Consider the following 16,122-nt stretch of genomic DNA (forward strand, 5'->3'; position numbering starts at 1 on the left):
AGAGGGAGAAGAAAAAGAAGGAATAACATTTTATAAAAGTCACTAGTAAAATGACCCTTATTTTTCAACCCCAGGCCATGCGCTTATTTCATGACTAAAATGATCTATTTTGAAAGGATTTGGAAAAGTCCTGGCCTTCAGACAGCTCTAGGAATAAGAGTCCTGCTTACCAAAACCCCTTCCCCCTCCAGTTCATTCTGAAGGAAGAAACAGCAATTCAAACCCAGAACCAAGAAACCTTCACCTTAATCTCCTTAGTTCAAAATCAAAGAAAAGCAGAAACAGGGAGAGCACCTGCTTTTAGAAGAGCCCAACATGCATGATTGACCCTCTGAGAAGGAGGGGTTTCCCGTGTGGCCTCAGACAGGCATGGTGGAAGTGATCTTAGGATAGGGGTGGGCATGTTTGGTTTCAGGTTCCAATTCCACTTGAAACTGAGTAATTTTTAAAACAACTTCTCTTTCCTGGGTCTCAGCTGACATAAAAAACAACTCCCAAGCAAAGTATTCAATAATATCAACATCACTCCCGCAGCAGTATCCTTCCATATGTTTTTCTGGTGCATACATCTGGCATTCCTTCAGGGCTGGAGAGGCTTTATAACTGAATAGGCAAATAAGAAAATTTCCATTCCCACCCACTCCCATTACTTCCTCTGTTGAATGCAATCTCTAATTGAAATGGAGGGGGTTAGGGGGGAAGCAACCACAGTCCAGCAGAGACTCTTAATATAAGTTTAATTCTGAGGCTACTGTCAGTAACCACTACTAAGAGCAAAGCCCTTTTCTAAGTAAATAGTACTAAATGAGAAACCCTCTCCAGTTCTCAGAACTCGATGTGTCTTTGCATATCTCCTTCTAGAAATGAAAAGGTTCCTCTTCTAGTCAATGATAGCTGCTTCAGGAATCCTGAAACCGGGGTGGGTCCAGCTTCTCTAAAATGGGTGAAGAAATGTATCAAGCCACATGACAGGGCCCAGAGGGGGAAATGAGTTTGTGCAATACAACAAATTTAAATTCTGCTTTCGCTGCTAAAATAAAAGCAAGAAGAGGAAGAGGTAAAGAAAAAACGAGGGCAAGCAAACAGTCTCTCCAGGATTTCAATTCCTTGTGGCCCTCTTGGCTTTGACTTCATTCTCGTATTTAGGTCTATGAAGTGGAAAGAGAATGAGAAGGCCGTGGGACACACGACTATTAGCCACGTAGCATGACTGGTTGAAAAATGAGGAGAGGCTCAGACGCCTTTCGGTTCAATTCCACGCTGCCGAAAGGATTCGCCATGCAGAGCCCGCCACAGCCGCCTCGGTACAGCCATGTTCCAGGTCGGCCTTGAGGTCCGGTTTGTGACTTCCGATCCTCCACCGTGTGTACAGCGGAGCACTCCTTCCCGTAGTGTTCCTGAGCGCTCTGGAACACTCCAGAAGAAAAGGCAGCCGAGGGAGTTGCTCCAAAGCGGGCCCTCGTGTTTCTCGTGCTACCTACCCAGACGCTCGGAACAGGACCTGGGCGCTGTTTGCGGGGAGACACCATGGACAGCTCTTCGGGCACCGCCCCGTCGGCCGGGCGTGCTCACCGCTGTCCCGAGCCCTCTCCCCCGCGCCCTCAGGTCGCTGGGGGCGGCAGGGGGTGATCCTGACACCCATCTCGGGCACATATCAGTACCCGGTCCCCAAAGCTTTTCCCCGGAGCCCCTCCCTGGCGCCCACGGGCAGGGCTGGTAAGCTCTGAAAAGCCCACGCGCGGGGCCCAGGGAGGCCGATCCTCCTCGTCCCCGGCTCCCCAGCGGTCCGACCCGTAGCTGCGACCTGGCTGACCCGCCGCCTGAGGCGAAGGTCGCTACACTGAGAGGCCGGTAAACAGCCTACCATTTCGGACCCGCAGGGAGGCTCGGAGTGGGCGGGGCCTGCCTCCTGGCGCCCCGCCTTTCCCCCCGGGAGGCGGTCCTTCCGCCCCCGGCCGCGGCGCAATGCGGAAGAGATGGGCCCTCTGGAGCGGAAGTGACGTTTCCGGTGGCGGTGGCGGCTGCGGGAGAGGGAGGAGGAGGAGCCGGAGGAAGAGGTGAGCAAGCCGGCGGGGGGCGGGGAGCGGCCGCGGCCAGACCCACCGGCAGCCGGGCGCGCGGGCGGACGCTTCCTGAGCAGCCTCCCCGCCGCAGCCTGGGCGGGAACGGTGAGGGGCGACCGGGGGCAGCCCTGGCTCGGGAGGGCGGGCGGGGTTGTGAGGAGACTACGGGTCGTGCGGGGCGCTGCGTCGGGCGGGGGGCTGTGGTGACAGCGGCTGTCAGGCTGTCCGCGGGAGAGGAACCCCGTCGGTCTGGGCGCCGGGTCATCGCCTCTGGCGCATAATGGAGGGATTGGGCGACCGGGCGGCTTCCTCCCCCTGGGAAGGAGCCGCTTTCCCGGGGGTCGGCTGTCCGGGACCCCCGAGGAGCCCCGGTCGGGTCCGTGTCGTGAGTCTTCCCGGGTGGCCATTCATATTCACGGGCTCGCGCCTGCCGTCCCCGCAGCCGGCGGTGGCCTGCGGCTGGGCGGGAGGCAGCGTTAACCTGTGCCGCTTCCCTTGCCCTTCTCGGCCGCCCCCGGGAGAGCCGTTCGCGTCGGGTAATCCTTTCCCTCCTGCCCCTTAAGGAGCTTTGAAGCAGCCTCGTTAACCTTCCCTCCCACCTCCTCTCCTTCCCCGGCCAGGGAACGGCTTGAAGTTTCCGAATCTGTTCCCTTTCCGCGTAGTGACAAATCCAGAAGCAGGAAGCTGATAAACAAGCCCGAACGAAATACGCTCAGAAATCTTTCGTTTTTGGTAAACATGAAGTAAACGGGAAACTCATCTTAGCCAAACCGTTGGTGGACTTCAGAGAGATCAAACCTTAGGTTCCCTTGGGGTGAGAATCGGTAGCTTTTCCTCCGGCTTTTGGTCAAATTAAGTGACGGCTTATCTTTTGGAATAAACCATTCTCTCCCTGGGCTCCGCTTTTTTCCACCCCACCCCCCACCCAAACCTGGCAGGGAGGGACTTCGGGATGCCGTGCAGTCCTTGCTGCAGAAGGAGACGTTAGCTTCATTTGCTTTGCTTGGTTTTCGCAGGGCCGCCTCGGAAGAAAGGAGAATGGCGTTCAGCAAAGGATTTCGGATCTATCACAAATTGGATCCCCCACCTTTCAGTCTCATAGTGGAAACTAGGCATAAGGAGGAATGTCTCATGTTCGAGTCTGGGGCTGTAGCTGTGCTTTGTAAGTCCTCTGTCCTAGCCCAACTGACTGGGTCTCTGTTTTGATTTGAAACCATCCGATTCAACCATTCGCTAGAGAAGACCCCGGCAACCCCTTCGCTGTATTTCCTGAAGCAGATGATGTTTTTATTTTCTTTTGCATCAAACCTTATTTTAAACTTTCATTTTCTTTTCTGTCCCCTGCTGCAGGTTTCTTTTGGGGGTTCAGGGGGAAATGCACGTTTGGTTACAGGTTTTTGCTTTCTTGGGTTCTTTGGCTGTTTCTAAAAGAACATCTTGCTTTCCAAAGAATTACCCTTAACAGTTTACATCATGTCACATAAACCCGTGAAGGCTTGCTTGACATTTTACTGTAATGAATGGGATTTCTTATATATCAGTTACAATAATGAACTATAAGAGTACTTATTTATTTGATATTTTTTGGAGTATCTTATGGTGAGGCCCTTTCATTTTTATTAAGAGAATTGTAAACTTCTAAAATGTCTTGAGATAATATGATTGATTCCACATCATTTAAAAAATTATCCTTGATAATTTGAAGAAAAGGACTGCTGCACCACAAGCAAAATAGTGGATTAGAATGGTTTAGGTTATTTTCTGGACAGATGGATGAAGTTAAAAATATACTAATTTGAATATTAATTTTCTTTCTTGATTTAAGATTTTGGAAGATAACTCCAGCTTGGAGTTATTTGAAATGTGATTGCGTTTTTAAGGGCTTTTTAGTAATAGCTACTTGTTTTTTGCCATGTTTTTGCCTTGTTTAGCATCAGTTTAGCTACTGGTCATATTTTATAAATTAAAAATAGCATTTGACACTCATACTTACAGGGGTGCCTGGGTGGCGCAGTCAGTTAAGCAAAGCATTCAGCTCTTGATTTTGGCTCAGGTCATGGTCTCAGCGTGGTCAGATTGAGCCCTGCGTTGGACTCTGTGCTCAGCAGGGAGTCTGCTCAAGATTCTGTCTCCCTCTCCCACTCCTGCTTGTGTGCTGGGCTCGCCCGCTCGCTCTCTCAAACAAATAAGCCTCTTAAAAAAAAGTCATACTTACAAATAAAAGGCTCTAGATATTTTAAACTGCTAACCTTTCTTCAGATTCAGTAAGTGAAGAGCACATAAGACCCTAACTTTTGCATACAGAATATTAACCTATTAAAATGTTAACCTGATCTTAATATTCTAAAAATAATAAAATTTTATCCTGACTGGGAAAAAAGGGTAGTGACATAATGGAAAAGCTTAAGCAGAGTGTAATGTATAAGAAATGTTTATGTTTTTGGTACATATAGTAACATGGTTTGAGTGAGCAGGAAGAGCTATTTGTGTTCTAAGAAACAAGTATTAATAAGATGGGTTATACTTAGTATGGACTTAATTCAAACTGTTTTTTACATTTAAATAAACTGAAATATAATCTTGCTATAATATTAGTTTGCATAGTCTATTTTTTCATGCTACAAATACAGTTCTTATACTGATGAATTCTTAATTAAAAATATCTGGGGGGAAATGGTGTGGTTTAGTTGTGAAATATTTTTTAGCTGCTTGTGGGTTTTTTTGGTGATATTACCTGATTTTCTAATTTGTCTAAATTTTAAATGTTTCTTCAATTGTGGTTATTAGTAATAATAGGGAGTCACATGTTTACACAGTATGCATTACCCATAGTTATTAGGATTATTGCTGTATTTTACTCTTAGGAAACCTAAGGATAATCATACTTCCAAATGTCCAGCAGCTCTCTTTTATGCCAAATAATGGTTAAGAAGGCAAACTCCCTAAACCATCCATTTTGGCATTATCATTTATTTTAAGGAAAAAATACTAAAAATACTGTCTTAACACTTACTGATTATATTTATTTTCATTAGATTTAGACAGCATAAGCAGTTCTGTCAAGAGAAAAAGTTAAATATTGCCCTTTTTGGTAAAAGCATAAATGGATATATAATTTTGTGGGTATGTTGTTAGCTTTCCTATAATAAACTTTATGGTAATAACTTAAAATATGAACATTAAGAGCTAACAGACCTTTTTATAAATTGTTTGACTATAAAATTAATTTGACATTCATTTGGGAGCAGTATCAAGGTGCATATTGTGCTGTAGAGTGTTCATTTTTAAAAATCTCACATTTCTTAAATGCTTGTTGTATTCAGGGAGCAGTGTTTGGAAGGTACTGAGGTGTTCTTTTTCTCTTCAATAATCCCAGCCCTTTTAATCTCAATACATTATGCTTGTTAATCAGCAAGAAGAATCTTCTCAAATCATGTACAATGTTAAACCAAAGTAGAACCCCATTTTTCAGTAAGGTTAAGTTTAAAATCCTCAACCCTCCCATCCAGGTCTTCCATAACGTGGCCCCACCCTGTTCATCCAGCGTGGATGTTGGTCTCCTTTAAGGAAATTCTTGTGTCTCCTTAGTGCTTTCACAAGGTACCGGGTTTTTTTTTTTTCTCTCTCTTCATCATGCTGTTCCTGTGAACACCCTCTTCCTTCACGACTGCTAGAATGCTTTTTTCTGTCTTTCCAATCCAAGACTATTCTCTCTCAAGTCTTCTTCCTGAGGACCTGCCCCACTGCCCACTCCAATCTCATTCTTGTTTCTTCCTTTTCTTCATTTGTCTAGAACTTAGTCCATACCCCAGGATAAATTCTTTTTAAGTGCTGGCTTTTGGTTCTCTGCATGGTTATGTGCAGGTGTTCTTTTTGGAAGTAAATGGTAGAAGTGACCCTTGCAGGACTCAGTCATGCACCGAAAAGTTATGATTTCTACAGGCCCCACTTGTTCTGGCTTTAAAGTTGACAAAATCAGACATCTTAGGTAGTACATACCATTGAGGACTGACAGTCACTTATTTTTCTTGGTTTATACCAGAAGTGCAAGAGATACCCAACGTAAAACCTTCTATTCTGTATGACTAGCACATATCAAAAAATAAGGTGCGAGTACAAACACAGTAAAAAGAATTTTAGATCATGGATCTTTGTAGAGCCTGAGCATCTACTAATCTCTTCTACAAACCTAGCCTGAGGAATCTGTCTGTATGTTGCTAGGCTTCTAAATTTAAGTCAGTCATGATACAGTGACTTAATCAATTAGTGAGCCAGTGGTTTTCAGCCTTGGGTGCACATCGTAATCACTGGGTGGGGGGTTATAAATGTGGCTGCCTGGGCTCCAGCTCCCTAGAGATTCTGATGTAATTAGGTTGGGATGATCACTCTGAGCATAATTTATATAGGCCTTTCTAGGATAGATTATGGTATAACATTCTTAGCTTACAAATTTTATCCAAAGTAACCGTGTTCCATCAATTTTAATGCTATTGTTGACTGTTATTGGGCTAATGACTAGTTTTCTTGAAACTTCCGCCTGAACCAAGTGCTAATGGTCCCATAGCACTTTTGATACAGTGCTTTCAGGTTCTGTGGAACTTCTGTGTCTGGGCGCTGTACTTTTGAGGAAAAGACCCATGTAGTAATCTCTGTACGTCTAGTGCTTAGTACAGTGTTTTGCTCACTGAGGGAATAAATGGCCAAATTAGTGCCCTGGGTGGGCGGGGGGAGTAGTTGGGGAGGAAAATTAACCTAAACTAGCTTACAAAGTTGACAAAAATACAATATTCTATGTTCAAAATTACAGTACTCTTTTTAATAAAACTTATTTTTTTAATCTTTTAAAGAATTGCTATTTGACTGAACTGCTGCTATAAAAGGCATTAAAAATTATCAGTCCAGAAAACTGTTTAATTAAACTGAAATTTGATGTCTGTGGACATGTAGATGTGCAGTGTAGCAAGTGTGTTCTCTGTGGAACTAGTCTACTGTGTCTGGACCAGTGTAAGCAGCAAGTGTGATGGTCAGCAAGTTATAACACTACAGGTTGTGTTTCATTGGAAACAAATAGGAGATTTAAAAAGCCATCTGCCAGTTTTGTGTCAGGTTCGGTTTTCATCCTCTTTCTATAGTTACACACAGAAAGACGACAACAGGGGAGGGACAAGTAGCCAGTCTGACCAAACATGCATTAAACTCACGAGTTTCAACCCATCTCATGCTTCAGCAGAGGTAAATAATTTACTTCATACTTGTATCCTAAGTAGAAAATGAAGGGAAGGTCAACATGGGAAATGAAGGATAATCCAAAAACAGAAGTTATGGATCACCTGTCTTAAAGATGAGATGGGAGGTGCTGATATAAATTCCTAACTCTTAATATTAGAGCTTTTCAATATATGCTACTATGGAAGTAAGAACTAATTGCTTCTGTCTAGTGGAAAGATTATTTCAAGCTTTCCAACTCAGCCAGGACCCAAATCATGTACTTCCTAGATGGCAAGGCTGTATCACTATACTCTGGACCTAGTTTTACCCCACGTTGTTCATCTGAGTTTCTTCATTTACCTAATTTTTTCTTTATGGAAATATGAGCCATAAAACTATAGGACAACATTCTGGAGATCTTTGTTACAGAATGTGGATTACACTGACTTTTTTATGAAACTGCACATTGTAAGGAAGTAATAATAATGAAATAATAGTTGCCATTTCCTGAAAGCTTCCTCTGCAAGTCACAACATTAAGCCAGAAGTTCCTAAACTTTATTGTTTCATGGTGTCTCATTAAGTTTTTCACAGCACCCCCAGGCCACAGCTCCGCTTGTTAAATAATTAGGTCCAAACGTTAAATACGTCTGCTTTAACAACTCTAGTAGCTATTTAAAAAAATAATGCAAGTAAATGGAAAATAACTTATTTCCTTCATAAATAACCAGTTACTTACTAATGGGATATGCATGTACCTGTTGAGCATTGAATAGCTTTTTAAGCCTTAGAATCAGACTGGACAGCTCCGCCCTCATTTCCTGTTCCACATTGATTTTGGAGTGGTATTTGCTTTTTATCACCTCAACTGCTGAAAACCCAGCTTTACAAATATATGGTATCATCAAGGGAATGTATTGCAGTCTAATGTGAAAACTCTGAACTACCTCAAGCCAATAGTTTGGGCAGTGCAACATCTGTTGAGTATCTCTATGCTTCTTTAAATTAAAAATCTCCTGCAGCTCTTATGGGAGGTTGTTGAAGTGTCCTGGAGTGTCTCGACCTACAGTTGAGGGAGATGTGATATTGGGCACCCTTGATTCCATTTAATTCTGTGGGTTGTGTTTTCATCTCCATTTCACAGATGTACAAACTGAGGCTTGAGAGAGAAAATAACTGCTCTGATGACTTAGTCTACCATTTGATTTTTTACTTTAATGATTGGGTTGCTGTGAGGGTGGTGGTTGTTATTCTGGGGGTCAAGGAATGAAGAGCAAAAACAAGGGAATGCCGCTAGCGGACTTTAAAGTTAAGAGTGTATTTGGTAGTATTTTCTAATGAGGGAAATATTAAACTTGCTTTTTTTTTTGCCTACAAACTTTAATATATTAGAGAGAACATGATTTGGTTTAGAGTTGGTCATTAAAAATATAAAGTTGCTTTGCTGAGCCAAGTTAAATGTCAGATTCTGAAATTTTGGATAACAAGTGTAGTAGGTGATGATGACAAGCAGTGTGTATAGTTGTTGTTGTTGTTGTTTTTAATTGCCAAATGCTGGCAGTCAGCATGATTGCCCTTTAGATTAAGTTGCAGTATCTTGTCTCTTTTTAAGAAAAAAAAAATTCAAGTTGAGGAAAGTGACTTTTTATAGTTGACTTTTTCTGTACAGAATGATGAAATTTAGACTTGTTACATATTACTTTGTGTTAGGTTTGCAAAAATTTGTTTCCCTTTTGTAAGTAATTTTTGGAATGTTCTGTTTGATAGAACAGAAAGTAAACAGCAACTTAAATATCTATGCTTTAAAAAAAATTAACATTTCACTCCTGGGCCAGCTAGCAGAATTTGCTTGTTAACGTAGAGCCAAATTAGTTCCTAAGTGCTAACAAAGCACTTAACTTTGCTATGAGAAAATAAAAGGCGAAGCACAGTGTGTCTTTCATTGAACAATAAAATCCCATTATGTGACTTTATTATATAATTTCAGGTCTACCAGGTGTTCTTACTTATCTTATAAAATATAACTAGTACAAGACTATAACGGGATTTTTTTGCTTCTGACCATGATGGTATACTAGGGACCCTCTCACTTTACATAACAAAGAATAAAATAAAGATAAAAATAAAGAAACAGTTTTCAGACTTTGAACAACAGGTGGCAGGAGGCACTGATCCTTGAGGGAAGGGAAACAAAGGCGTGAACCTTACGATTGCTCTAGTTGATCACTCTGCTTATTACCTGGAGTGCTTCTGGGCTGCAGTAGCAGGGAGATGCACCCAGAGAAAGCGCGGCAGTCTCCCTGAGTTGAGGAGACAGAGTAGGGAATTTGTGGAAGCCAAGGCAATGAGAATTCTCAGGACTAGAACCAAAGAAGAGGTAGCTACACAGAGAGTTTCAGAAATATGCAGAGGGTTCTGCGTGAGATTTCAGCTGAGTACTGGTAACTGCTGGCGTGGAAGGAAACTACCCAAGGTGGGGAAAGTACCACCAAAAGCAGCAGGAAGAAAATTTCCTGAACCTCACCTAGGACTGGGAGTATTTAAGTTGTCAGTAGCCAGAATGGAGAAATATTATGGAACTCTGGGAATAGGGTTGACTACTCAGAAGGTTATTCTGCTTCAGTAATGGGGCAGAGTAGCCCTAGACTAAACGCTTCTGTGGTCCTCTCTGACAAAGCTTAAAAGCAAGACCCAAAGGGATCAGACTGTTTCCAAATAACCTAATTTCCAAAAAACTTCACTGTATCTTAGAACAAAGTTTAAGAATATAGGAATACAAAGTATATATCCATATAGCCAGTATTCAACTCTGTAACAAATTCACAATGCCTGGCATTCAATTAAAAATTGCCATACATGCAAAGAAACAGGAAAACACACCCCGTAATGAGGAGAAAAGTCAATCTGTAGAAAGAGATGTTAAAATTAATAAACAAGAAGGGACCCTTAGGTGGCTCAGTGAGTTAAGCATCTGACTCGATTTCAGCTCAGGTCATGATCTCAGGGTCATGAGATTGAGCCCCACACTGGGCTCTGCCCTGAATGTGGAATCTGTTTAAAATTCTCTCTCCCTCTCCCTCTGTCCCTCCCACCGGCTCACACGCATGCTCTCTCTCAAAAAACAAATGAATAAACAAAGACATCATAACAGCTATGGTAAATATACTCCATAAGTCCAAGGAGTAGAGGAAAGAATAAACACATTAAGGAGAGACATGGTGGGGAGCCCTAGGTGACTCAGTTGGTTGATCATCTACCTTCTGCTCAGGTGGTGATCTCGGGAGTCCTGGGATTGGGCCTTATGTCAAGTTCTGTGCTCAGGAGGGAGTCTGCTTCTCCCTCTTCCTCTGTGTTCTCTCTCTAATCATTAATTAATTAATACAATAAATCTTAAATCAAATCTTAAAGAAACCTGAAAAATATGAAAGACCTAGATCAAATTGAAATAAAAATAACTTCTCTGAAATGAAAAAAAATACGCTGATAGGGATTAATAGATTAGACACTGCATAATAAACAATTAATGAATATGAAGACATAATAATAGAAACTACTCAAAATGAAACACAGAGAAAAGACTAAAATCGATAAGCAGAGCCATCAATGGGCTGGAAAACAACTTATAGCCAATATATATGGGTAATTGGAATCCTAGAAGGAGGGGGTAGAAGCAAAAAAAATGTTTGAAGAAATAACAGCTGACAGTTTTCCAAATTTGATGAGAACTATAAATCCACAGATCCAAGAAGCTAAATGAACCTCAAGCAGTAGAGGCATGAAGCAAACTACACCCAAACACATTATCAAATTGCTTAAAACCAGTGATATGGAGAGAAATCTTAAAAACAGATCAAGAAAAAACACATATTGACTAAATATGAAAAGACATAATAGAAAAGACTGAAGAAAGAAGACAGGAATAATGATAAATTTTTCTTCAGAAACAATCCAAGCCAGTGGATAAAGAACGACGTCTTGAAAGCACTGAAAGACGAAGAAAACAAACCATACACCTAGAATTCTATGCCCAACCACAATTAAAATGACATAAAGACTTTTTCAGATACCCAAAAGCTGAAAAAAATATAAGCCAAGTATAATGGGTAGCAGTTTAAATAGAATAGATTTCCTTTGCATCTAGTACCGACATTTTCAACAATTGTGAGGTGGTATAGTCTAAATCAATGAAAGTTTATCACTTAGTTACATTTAAACTGTGTTTTTGAAAGTAATTAAAATTTAAGAAAATAAACTGTGCTTTTGAAAGAAACGAAATAGGGTAGCCTAGTGCATTTGGAGTAAGCCTTGTAATTAGCGTGCCAAAAGGAGGTACAGCTTTAAAAATTGAATATTATACTTTTATTGGTGACAATTTAAATCTGCTTGGGTTTTTTAATGGTTGAAGATAAGAATTTGTGTTTTATTGTTTTCTACTAAAATAGAGTTTGCAAAGATAAGCCATTGTTATGTTACATAAGCATGTGTTCACACTAGAGTGCATTTCACAGCCACTGAACTAGTTGCATTATTGTGAGTATATTTGACATTTGGGGAGATGGATTAACTTGTTGGCCAATTAGACACTATTTAATTACTCTCTTCATTTAGGTTGAAACTTAGGTTCTTTGAATTCCTAGATGATATTGAGATAACTAAGGAAAGAAAGAGAAAGGAAGGGAGAAAAGAGAAGGGAAGGAAAGGAAAGGGGGAAAAAAAGGAAGGAAGGAAATATTTCTGATTGAATTATTGCCTTAAACATAAAATACTTCTATATACTGAATGTTATGCTTATTAAAATACTCACTTCCATTTTATAGTTTTCTTATATAACTTTAAATATAAAGTGCATTTACTTACATAAACTAGCTCTTACCAATATTTATTTTGAGTTGTATCTCCACTAACACTAAGGTGGGTGGTATCTTATTACTGGCCGTTAGGGATGAAAGTCCCTTCTCCCTATCTGGCCTTCTCTGACAACCTTCTGAACCTCATTTTATATATTAACATATTCTGTTCACTAGTAGACCATAGGATGGTGTAGTCTGTTGAGTACCTTACTGAAATGTAGGTAAATAAAGTTTTGTAATCCTAAGAACCTTGTGTGAAATATAGGAAGAATGAATCTTATAATTAAGTAAATTCCTAGCTCATTAGCGGTCTGTCCTTGGTCAGCACTGGGCCCATGTCTTTTGCTTATTTTGTTGAATGATTTCATCATTCTCTTGGGGAATGGATGGAAAGTGTATTTACCAGATTTGTGGATGTTGCAAAGCTGTGTGGGACTGATACAGAGCTGGGTAGAATAATTACTTATTTTGGATGACACAGTTGAAATCCAGCTTTTTCCATCAGAGAGAATGGATTGAAACCCAAAAAAGGAAAATGCTCTTCCCCTTGCACTGGATCAAACTGAGTTTTGTGTCCTTTCCTGATTGAATTGCTGTGGTTGTAGAAATATCATAAGTAATTTGCATTGGGCTGTTGATTAGCAAAATAAGGTAGAGATTACTATCATTGTCTGGGTTTCCATGATACCCTAACCTGAATGGGGACTACACAGTATGGAAAGGTTGGAATAGGTGGTCCTGGGTTAATAGTCTCATTGATCTCTGCTCTCCTTCAGACCTGCTCTTCCTTCGGTCTCCCTTATCAGAGTGGATTGCAATCCATCCACCTTGTTGTTTAAACCAGAAGTTGAGAGTCATCCTCTATACTTCCTCCTCTCCAGCTTCACACATTCACTCAATTACCATGTCCAGTGTGCCCAACCTTCTAATTTCACTGAGAATCCATGCAAGTCACCATTTTAGCTGGTTCTGCTACTGTCTGGCCACTGTAGTGCCTTTCATGGATCATTCCTAGAGCCTCCTTAACTGCTCTCCCTGTTTCCACTCCCCTCCCCCACTCTCCAGTCTGTTTAAAAATACAATTTAGATCATATTGTTTCCCTGTTTAAGCCCCTTTCATGGTTGACCACTTGGAACTTAAAATCCGAGCTCTTTAAGATGATCTGCATTATATCATTGAGTCTCTGCCTCCCTCTTCAGCTTAAGACTATTTTGCCTCTTGGTTTCTGTATTCCAGCCACTTTGGCCTTCTAGTTCTGAATGTACCCAATTATTTCTGATCTCAGAGCCTTCACATATGCTGTTTATTCTGCTCAGTATTTATTTAAAAATGTGTTTATGCATTTAGAAAAATACGTAAATCATAAATGTAGAATGCGATGAATTATTAGAATGAGCACATACATGTTACCACTGCCGGGTTGAGAAATAAACATTATTACTTGCTTTCCAGAAGATTCCCTCGCGTTCCTCCCCAGTTATTCTCTCTGTTATGATTTGCAGAGATGATCACTGCCTGACTTCTTACATCATAGATTAGGTTTTTTTTTTTTTTTTAATTTATTTATTTGACAGACAGTGAGAGCATGAGAGAGGAGAAGGTCAGAGGGAGAAGCAGACTCCCCATGGAGCAGGGAGCCTGATGTGGGACTGGATCCCAGGACTCTGGGATCATGACCCGAGCTGAAGGCATTCACCCAACCAACTGAGCCACCCAGGCACCCCACATCATAGATTAGTTTTATCCAGTTTTTAACTTAACGTAAATGGAATCATTCAATATGTATTCTTTTGGGGCCGGCTTCTTTCTCTCAGTGTTCTGTCTGGGAGATCATCTGTGTTGTAGCAGGTGGCAAAAGTTTTCATTGTTGGGGCCCCTGAGTGGCTCAGTCGTTAAGCACCTGCCTTCAGCTCAGGTCATGATCCCAAGGTCCTGGGATTGAGCCCCATATCAGGCTCTCTGCTCAGTGGGGAGCCTTGCTTCTCCCTCTCCAGCTCCCCTGCACTTGTGTTTCCTCTCTTGCTATCTCTCTCTGTCATAAATAAATAAAGTATTTAAAAAAAAAAAAGTTTTCATTATGTGGTATTCCGTGGTATAAATATTCCAGTATTGGTTCTGTTGACATTTCCTTCTAATTCTTTCTTTTATGAATGATACTAGTATGAACATGCTTATAAATGTCTTTTGGTGCACATACATACACATTTCTGTTGGATGTATTTTAGGAATGGGATTGCTGGGTCATAAAGTATTTGTATGTTGCATGGAATGTTTTTCCCTCCACTCTTCATTTGGCTAACTTCTTGTTTATTCTTCAGATTTCAACTTAAAGGGCACATCTGCAGGCAAGCCTATCCATTGCTGTCCCCCCAATAATTTTAAATTAGGTCTTCCTGTTGTACTCTGTCGTAACTCCATCATAGTACTTGCTATCATTTATGATTTTGCATATATTACTTACATAATAGCTATCTTCCTATTAAAAGGTGTCAGAGCACCGGCTTTTTTTCTTTGTAGAACTTTGCCAGTGTCCTGGTACATGGTAAGCATTCAATAAATACTTGTTACGTAATGAGTGAAAGGTTACTATTATTTTGAAATGTTGCCAACATTGGGATTTGCTGTTTATACAGAACATCAATTTGGAGAGTTTAATGTCTTTCAACTGGAATTTTAATTTTTTAATTCTACAAAGAGAACCTTTTCCTTTTAAAACAATTTTTCTTTTTATGTATGAGAAAATGGAAAGTGGCTTTACTGCCAGGTAGTTACACAATCTTGGATGAATCACCTAAATTCTTAGTTTTTTCTTTTGAAAATGAGTGGCTTGTTTTGCACCGTCTCTAGGATCCTCTGACGAGAGGCTCTCTGGTACTACCCCAAAGTGATACCTGTATGCAAATAAGCCAACCACAAACTGCAGTGCTCGCAACCACAGGCAAATTGTGATTCTAGGAAGAGCATACTAATGTGTAATCTTGCTTTCACATTCTTAATGACTTTCTCTAGTTTGGTCTGGAGTATCAGCTGAAGAAAGACAGTTTGCAGGGCTCTGGGTGGTTCAGTGGGTTAAGCCTCTGCCTTCGGCTCAGGTCATGATCTCAGGGTCCTGGGATTGAGTCCCGCATCGGGCTCTCTGCTCAGCAGGGAGCCTGCTTCCCCCTCTCTGTCTGCCTGCCTCTCTGCCTGCTTGTGGTCTTTCTCTGTGTGTCAAATGATGAATAAAATCTTAAAAAAAAAAAAAAAAGACAGTTTGCTGCCTGTCTGGAAGGTTGGAGCCACAGCCGAATGTTGACATTGGGTTAGCAGGACCTTCATTAGGTAGCTTCATTGTTTAGTTTAAATTATTATTATTGTTATTTTAGGATCTTTTTTATTTATTTGAGAGAGAGTGGGAGAGAGCACAAGTGAGAGGGAGAAGCAGGCTCCCTGGGCTCTATCCCAGCACCCTGGAATCATGACCTGAGGGAAGACAGCCACTTAACTCACTGAGCCACCCAGGCGCCCCTGTTTAGTTTGAATTTTTGTAATTGTCAGAAGTTAGAGAAATTTACATTTAAAATTAATCCTCAGTACCATTGGAGTTTAAAACAGATGACTTTGTAATCACCTGGGGATCCCAGATAATAAGTGAATTCTGTTTCTTTCTGCTCAGGTGGTAGAGTTGGCCGTGCAGGTCTGATCATCAGTTATCCTATGTTTAATAAACCTCTGTTTTAGAGTCACAGTCATGAGAACCAAGAAATAGGTATATGCTTGTGTTTTCATCTGACTTCCCAGAGATGAGCTTATGCTTCATTTTTTTTTGCCTGATATTCTAATTTGAGAAGAGAATGTGTTACCAATAATGCTGAATAATACTGATGATGTCATATGATACAGTGCTATAAAAGCAAGTCACTCCAGCAAAGGAGGGTGCTGAGAAACATGCTAGAGGACAATTAGTATATTAAGTTTTGATAAAGGCCAATTGATATATTTAGACTCTTGAGTGTTTTCTG

At 41.0% G+C, this 16,122-nt stretch overlaps 1 protein-coding gene across 30 annotated transcripts in view; it reads left to right on the plus strand.

Moving 5' to 3' along the window:
- Nucleotides 1-725: 725 nt before the first annotated feature.
- Nucleotides 726-16,122, plus strand: part of SYNJ1 (synaptojanin 1) — an 87,812-nt gene continuing 72,415 nt past the window's right edge. For 12 of the 30 annotated variants that reach the window (XM_082723345.1, XM_082723337.1, XM_082723321.1 and 9 more), the window contains exons 1-2: nucleotides 1,951-2,057; nucleotides 3,080-3,225. In XM_082723345.1, the coding sequence (XP_082579471.1) occupies nucleotides 1,966-2,057; nucleotides 3,080-3,225 (238 nt within the window). In that variant the 5' untranslated portion in view covers nucleotides 1,951-1,965. Of the gene's footprint in view, nucleotides 2,169-2,255; nucleotides 2,600-2,683; nucleotides 2,878-3,079; nucleotides 3,226-16,122 lie in introns of those variants that run through there. The other 18 variants (XM_082723349.1, XM_082723331.1, XM_082723325.1 and 15 more) reach the window with 5 other exon arrangements.

The sequence above is a fragment of the Mustela nivalis genome, assembly GCF_964662115.1.
Source record: "Mustela nivalis genome assembly, chromosome: 1".
Taxonomy (NCBI): Eukaryota; Metazoa; Chordata; class Mammalia; order Carnivora; family Mustelidae; genus Mustela; species Mustela nivalis.